At 41.1% G+C, this 7411-nt stretch overlaps 1 protein-coding gene across 1 annotated transcript in view; it reads right to left on the reverse strand.

Annotated features, from left to right (window-relative positions):
* aars1 (alanyl-tRNA synthetase 1) overlaps window positions 1-7411 on the reverse strand; it is a 30914-nt gene that overhangs the window by 12662 nt on the left and 10841 nt on the right. Inside the window, exons 5-15 of the mRNA XM_015030501.1 lie at window positions 6544-6735; window positions 6147-6291; window positions 5426-5571; window positions 4670-4778; window positions 4419-4569; window positions 3379-3503; window positions 3129-3273; window positions 2844-3022; window positions 2127-2240; window positions 1846-2052; window positions 904-1088 (exon numbers count right to left, since the gene is read on the reverse strand). Coding sequence (XP_014885987.1) covers window positions 904-1088; window positions 1846-2052; window positions 2127-2240; window positions 2844-3022; window positions 3129-3273; window positions 3379-3503; window positions 4419-4569; window positions 4670-4778; window positions 5426-5571; window positions 6147-6291; window positions 6544-6735 — 1698 coding nt within the window. The remainder of the gene's footprint in view (window positions 1-903; window positions 1089-1845; window positions 2053-2126; window positions 2241-2843; window positions 3023-3128; window positions 3274-3378; window positions 3504-4418; window positions 4570-4669; window positions 4779-5425; window positions 5572-6146; window positions 6292-6543; window positions 6736-7411) is intronic.

The following is a 7411-nucleotide window of genomic DNA, read 5'->3' on the forward strand; positions in this document are numbered from 1 at the left end:
ATCCTCGTTTTCTGATTGTCTGCCAGTCGATTTCATTTATTTTACAGAATCTGAACCATGTGCAGCTGAAGCTGCCACTTAAGGAGTAAATCATATTTACAGACAAAGAATGGTCGCTTCTCACCTTAAATAAAATGTTTCTCTTTCTTTTACAGTTGTGCTTTATTATTTCTCTTCATATGCTGTTTTTTTCAGCTTATGGTTTTGTTTTGAGTCTCTATACTCCAGTTAACGAATAAATTAGCCGACAAAAATCAATTAATCACACACAATTAATGCTGAATTTATATGATGACGTTTGTATTTTTGGAGTTTATTTACTTTTAACCCTTAATTTCTTGCTTCGTTGCTGTTTTTTCTGCTGGAAGTATTGAAGTTTTCAAATATTGACACTGAAGAGAATTAAATGTTGCTGTAGCTCATTGAGCTGAAGAGCTGCTGTAGACGGCGATGGCTGTGGGAAGGAAAGATCTCGTTTTCTGTAATTTGCAGGTTGAAATGTGTGAATCTTGAGCATTTTTGACATTCAAATTTATCACCATGAAATGGAACAACAGCACCACCTGCTGCAAGGAGGAGGTAAAGCTCGTTTCCTTCCACTTATAAAAACAAAACTATTTCCATCCTTCATTCATTTTCTTGTGGAAAAACTTTATTCCTGATTTATTGTGGAAAAATCGTCAGAAACTTTTGTTAAATCAAAATGAGAGATTTAAACTGAGAACTTTATCAATACTCAGTAATATTTTTAACTGGTCATTTTTGTTTTGTACTAATGTGTTTATTGTTGAAGCCCCTTCCATATGTTTCCATATTTCTCTGTATTTGCAAACAGAGATATTTTTAATAAAATGTTTAAAAAGTGTTGTAAATTGTGAATCATTGATCATGCTCTCTACTCACGTTCCGCCGCAGAACTCGATGGAGGTGAGGCACCCGGCGGGACTGTTGGGGTCGTCCAGCAGCTCCTGGACCGGGGTGCCGATGGAGACGACTCGGACCGGGTCGGGGTAGGTCTCGTCGAACACGGCGCGCAGACCCTGGATGGCCTTGGCCTGAGCCAGCGGGGCCTCCATGGCGTACACCGGCTGCAGAAGCAAAATTGTTTTTTTATAGTTTTAACATTTTTGGTTTGAACAAACTTTTGGCCCCAATTTAGTTCCATAGCATGTGGTTTATAAACTTTTGTCAACGTAGCCCAACTTCAGTTTGTCAGTTTCTGGCCAACCTAAACTTAAATGGACCAGATTAACTTTTTCTAAAATTAATTTTAAACCAACCCAACTTAATTAGGACAACACATCCAGTTTGCTTATCATATTTTATCTGTGTTTTTCTTATGTTTTGTCTAATTTATCCAACCTCAGCTAACTATTATAGTCATGGATAAATCAAATTAAATAAATCGGATAAATTGGTATGTTCTGCAGCATTTTCTTTTAACCAATTTAACCTTTTTTTTTTTTTTACAGAACATTAGAAAAAGTTCTGTCTACTGTTTATTATTTTATTATTAATAACTGGATAGCAAAAGGTGCTCAAAAGGAGATTTCATTTGAACCAGGTGAAGCTAAACCTGCTATTGGAGGAGCTCTGAGTAAAACACACAGAAGATTTTTCATCTTAAAGTTTATATTTTTGTACAGTTTTGGTTTAATTACTGCTCTGACTGTGTTGTTCTTTCACCAAATGGAGTCTGTAAGCTCCCTGTTAAAGAGTAATTAATAAATGAGTTTACGATTGTTTCAGTAATCGATTCATCATGACTGATCCCTGATCGATTAGCTTAGTTTAGATTTTAAAGAGAAACAATTAAGATTACAAAAATCAAATCTTTTCACCAACCTTTGCATCTTTTATCATGGCACAAGCGATCTCCTCGGTCCGGCGGATCTCTCCGGTGCTCAGAGCTCCTTTGGCTGTGAAGTCGAAGCGCAGGCGATCCGGAGCGACCAGCGAGCCCCTCTGGTCCGCCTCGCCCAAAACGCCGCGCAGGGCGAAGTTTAAGATGTGCGTGGCCGTGTGGTTGCTCATGATCGGCCGCCTGCGGGCCTGGAAACACGAATGTTTGTCGTTTTTAGCTGCAGAGACGGAGAAGTCAGAGAGAAAGAGAAAAGACTTTCCACCTCGTCGATATGCAGCGTGACCCGGTCTCCGACTTTCAGGGTTCCGTAGACGGTTCCGATGTGGAGAACGTAACCGCCCCGGACCTGCGTGTTCTTCACGGTGAACTCCATCCGCTGCAGAGAAACAAAGGAAATAAACACAGCAAACCTGAGGTCAGAACCAGAACCAGCAGAGAACGGAAAATAACGATCACTGCTTCGACCAGGTTTCATTCTGACTGACGGGTCAAAGGTCAGAATCTGACTTTTTTCTGACAAATAAAACTTCTGCCTGTAAAAAATTTTATTCAAAAACTTTCAACTAAAAAAAGTTTAGAGCTGAAAAAGTTACACGACCCCCTGAAAAAAAGACAGCCTCTAGTTTTCAGTAAATTCCTCCTCCAGAAAAAGTTTTTTTAAAGAACCATCATTTAATTTCTGCCATTTCTAATCTTTAAAATAAAATAAAAAATAAAGGAAAGCTTGTTTTCAAAAAGAGAATCCGTAGTTTTATCATTTTTTATCGCGATAAATTATGGAACAATTTATTGTCCAGTTCAGCCCTAATACAAAACAAAAAACACTTTTTGAAAATATTTATTTTGTAATTTCTTTTATAGAAAAGAAAGTGAAGAAATTTATTAGACTGGTATTTAAAAAACCCTGAAATTTAATTTTAAGCCAAATATTCCAGCATAATGAACGGTGCATGCTTAACTCTGCGTTTGTGGCACCTACATCCTCAGAGCTGTCGTCCTCCCGCAGCATGTACCCTTCGTCGAACGTCTGGCCGCCCTGCTCCGCGTAGAAGGACGTCTGGTCCAGCAGCACGCCGCACTCCTGGCCCGTGGTCACTTCCTGGCAGAAGGTGCGGTCCCGCCGCAGAGCCAGCACCGTGGCGGATGTCGGCTGAAACTCTTAAGACGACAGAAACCGTCAGCATCTGTGAGCGCAGCCGGAGCGCGCAGCCGGAGCGCGCGGCCGGAGCTCGCGGCCGGAGCGCGCGGCCGGAGCGTCACCAACCGTAGGTCCCGTTCTCCTCTGAGGCGTATCTGTATTTGGGAGAGTCGTCTGTGGCCGGAACCTGCTGGTTCCTCAGCTCCTCGATGGCGTAGATGTCCAGCATGATGTGGTCCTCGCCTCCGGCTCCTTTGCCCTGAGACTTCAGCTGAGAAACACGGCAAGTTACAGGTTCAGTACAGGAACTGATTTTAGCCATGAATTGATAATTGCGTGTAAGTTGATTGTTTTTTTATTTCTGTTCTCTCCTCACCTGTGCAGCTTTTTTCTCCTCCTCGAATGCGGCCAGGTTCACCTCCATGCCCTTCTCCTCGGCGATGAGCGAGGTCAGGTCCAGGGGGAAGCCGTACGTGTCGTACAGCAGCCATGCTGTGTCACCTGGGGAAACGTGGCGGCCGGTTAAAGCATCAGGAGACGAGCACACCTGAAGCTACGTTCAACCACAGGACTGCTGTATCATTACCTGGATTATGGAAAGACTTATGAATGTTTGCATCTTGTTATCGATGCTGCAACCTTTTATCAAAGTGACTGGAACAATCAGTAAGAGACGAGAGTTGAGGTTCGGCCCGTTCCAGCAGCACTGGGTTTAAACTGTAACCGCCGATACGGCTGTGAAATAAAATCTCCCTTTTTTTCAAACCAGATCTGATTTTAATCTAATTTTTTTCCTCGCTCTTTAAATAAACAGAAAATATTTCAAAAAGTGGGTTTTATTTCAATCATCCCTTCTGAGAGTTGCATAACAAACCAACAGGGCCAGGCTGCCAGAATGTTTAATTACAAGAATATGATCATAATATTCACAGAAAAAGACAAAATTATAAAAAATTATGAGAAAAAAAGGTTATTTTAATAAGAAAAAAGCTTGGATAACTGAGTTTCTTTGTGTTGGTTTTCTCATAAAATTCTCCCAATTCTGCACTTCATACTTGTATTAGTTTGACCTTATTCCTGTGTTACTAAGACTGTATTCTTGTAATATTATGACTTCATTCTTATTATGAAAAAAGTCTTAGAATAACATCTTGTCACAAAGTTGACCTGAATTCAAAGTCCAAATAAATAGAAACAAGATGGCGGCTCTGGGTGTGGTGACATCACTCCGAACCACTCAGAGTGAATTAGTGAAAAAAAAAAACATTTCTCAAATACTAAATCTTCAAAAACAAAATCTTTGATTAATCGATAAAATCCTCCAGATGTTTAGAAATTCCCAGGTAAAAAACAAGGAGAAGCAGGACAGCAAAGTCCAGGTTTTCACTAAATTCCTGCATCTAAGCTCAAACTCACCCGGGATCGTCTTGCAGTCTCCCAGGCTCATGATCTTCCTGTCCAGGATGCGGCGCCCTCTGCTGAGCGTTTTGAGGAACTGCGTCTCCTCCTCGTTTATGACGTCCTTCACCATTTCTGGGTCTTTCCTCAACTCTGGGAAAGCGTCGCCCTGCAGATTTAAAGCAAATTTATCATAAATTATCACAAAGTAGAAAAAAAACAACTGAAAGAAAGATAGATCGGCACATGATAAGAGATGAAACTCTCACCAGAGAGTCGACCACCACATCCACCAGAGAGGCGAAGAATCCCCTCTGAGCGCCGAGCTTCTCATGGGAATAACGAACCGCACGACGCAGGATCCTCCTCAACACGTAGCTGGACAGAAACCCACAGAGACGAAGGTTAAAACTGTTAAAACACTACAAACTACTGTTGATTCCCAAAGACAATCTAGGTCACCAACTGAGTGGAAACAGACTAGAATTAAACATTTTTATTTTTACATTTAGCTGTTCTAATTGCACTTTTTGAACCTTTTAAAAGAAGGTTTGTTGCAGTTTATTGCTACTTTTGACCAAAGTAATGACCCTATTGCTGTTATTCTCCTAGCTGCTCTGACTGAACAAATGAAAGTTGTTTTTACATGTTTGACCATCGGTGTGTTTAAATGAGCAGCACTGGTGTAAAGTTATCAAATACATTTGTAATTCAGTACATTTATGTCTCTGTTGAATAAAAAGACACGTTTTAAGTCAATTCAATGATGTTTTCTGTATCGGATCTTTATCGGCCGATACCGAGCGTCGGATATCGGTATCAGGTTTGAAAACCAGTGGATCGGTGCATCTCTAGATGGAACATGGTGAAAGTTTTTAAGGTATATAGATTATAGATAATTCTGTAAATTAATCAGTTTTTTTCTGTTTGGTCTTTGTGTGTAATCACTGGTCTCTGTTAAAGTTCTGATTTGAACTGCATACACCTAAAAAGAGTTAAATTTTTAAAAAATGGCTCCCACTCACCCTCTGCCCGTGTTGTCGGGTCGCCCGCCGTCCGACAGAGAGATGGTGATGGTGCGGGCGTGGTCGGCGAGGACGCGGTACGCCATGTCGATGCCGTCGACGTCATCAGCGCCAACTTTACCGGTGTAAGGTCGAGCCCCCGTACCCTGAGGACGAAATCATTTCCACTTCATTCTGCAGAACAATCTGCTGCCAAAAATAAATTCAGGGACAACATGTTGCCCTACAAATTACTGAGGTGAACGACAATATTTAGCTTCAGGCATTTTCAAGTAATAAAGTGATAGTGGCATAATAATAATGCATGTTTACTCTGAAAATGTAATCAACTTTAGTTGTGTAAAAAAAACAAAAAACTCCACACTGGAACTAGAAGATGTTTTTAATAAAGAAGAAAATAAAAGAACCATAATTCCTTCATTCCTGCTTTGGTTGTGTTTGTTTTTATTTAGAATTTATTTATTGTTCTATTATTTTATGTATGTAAACAAAATTGCTCTTCAAATTAATAATGGAAATTACATTTTAGTTTATAGAGCCATTAACTGATAAACTGGTTACTGCAGCAGGTTTAGCTCTTTTCTTTCTGTATGTATTTTGTATCTTTTAAAACCTAAAATAATTTTTTCACATCCTGTTTGTTGTGACTAAAGTCCTCTGATGTTTGTTAAAGTTGCAGTTTATGTCTTCGTTTAGGAATAATCCAGGTGTTTTCTGGTACCTTCTGGATGGCCTGAAAGTACGGGACGAAGAGGTCGGTGTCGTAGTTGGACATTTTGTTCTGGAGGACGGAGACGAGGCGCTCCAGTCCCATCCCTGTGTCGATGCTCTTCTTAGGTAGAGGCTTCAGCTCCGTCTCCGACTCTCTGCCAACAGAAATGATTCAGTGATTCTAGCAGAAAACAAGAAAAGTTTAGTCTGACTAACCTTCAGACAACGAGAAAAAAACGTGTCTGTCTTTTTATTTATGTTTCTATCAAACATTAGATTGCAGTTTGAATATCAACAACTTTCAAGGACTTCAGAAAGAAATCCAGGACTTTCCAAACCTTTAAAACACCAAACTGAAGCATTTTCAATCATTTCTGGCACGAACCCAGCTGCTTGGTGTGGCTGACCTGTTGAACTGGATGAACACCAGGTTCCAGATCTCCAGCACGTTGGGGTCGTCCATGTTCACCAGGTGAGACGCGTCCCTGCCTCCGATCCGGTCGTAATGGATCTCACTGCAGGGGCCGCAGGGGCCGGTGTCTCCCATCTCCCAGAAGTTATCCTTCATGCTTCCCGGCAGGATGCGCTCCTCGGCCACACTGCAGCAACAAAATGGATTTTATCACTAAGGTGAAGCTTAAGGAGTGTGTTTACATTTCTGAACAGAACCGCATAAAGTGCTTTTGGAATCCCACAGCGGACTCTGTTTGGACCGTTTCTCCTCCCTGTTCTGGGATGGTCCCGCCATCTTTATTTCGGTATCAACTGGTTCCACTTAAAATGCAACTAATCAACTTTTTGTTGCTGATAAACTGTCAAATAGGTTTTTTAGGGTTCCATCTTTATATTTCAGTGTGAATTTTGACATTTCCATGTAAATTTCTTTAGTTAGAGGTAGGAATGTCGCGATAAACGATAAATCAATTAATCGCACGATAAATTAAACCCATCGACCTCATTTTAATTATCGGCCTTATCGTTTCTTCCTATCTTTTTTTCTTTCTGTTGATGACACTGAATGAAAAAGGCTCAGCTCCGGTGCTCTTCCTTAGTGTAATGTCCAGCACACACTACATGAGTTGTTGGCGGACTGTCGGCCCATTTTCAAAACCTGACAGAAATCCTAGGTATAACGGTTCGATCGGGTTTGATCGTGCCGTGTGGTGTCCAGCAACATGGGCACAAAATAATGGCTACAAGTCCCTCCGATGTCCGCTGGACTTCGGGTTGCGCCATCAGCTGTTTGGGATTCCCCTCCGTTATTTCCCCTCAGAA

This window comes from Poecilia latipinna, unplaced genomic scaffold (genome assembly GCF_001443285.1).
Source record: "Poecilia latipinna isolate Pla-1442-1.1 unplaced genomic scaffold, P_latipinna-1.0 Scaffold184, whole genome shotgun sequence".
In the NCBI taxonomy this organism is placed as follows: domain Eukaryota; kingdom Metazoa; phylum Chordata; class Actinopteri; order Cyprinodontiformes; family Poeciliidae; genus Poecilia; species Poecilia latipinna.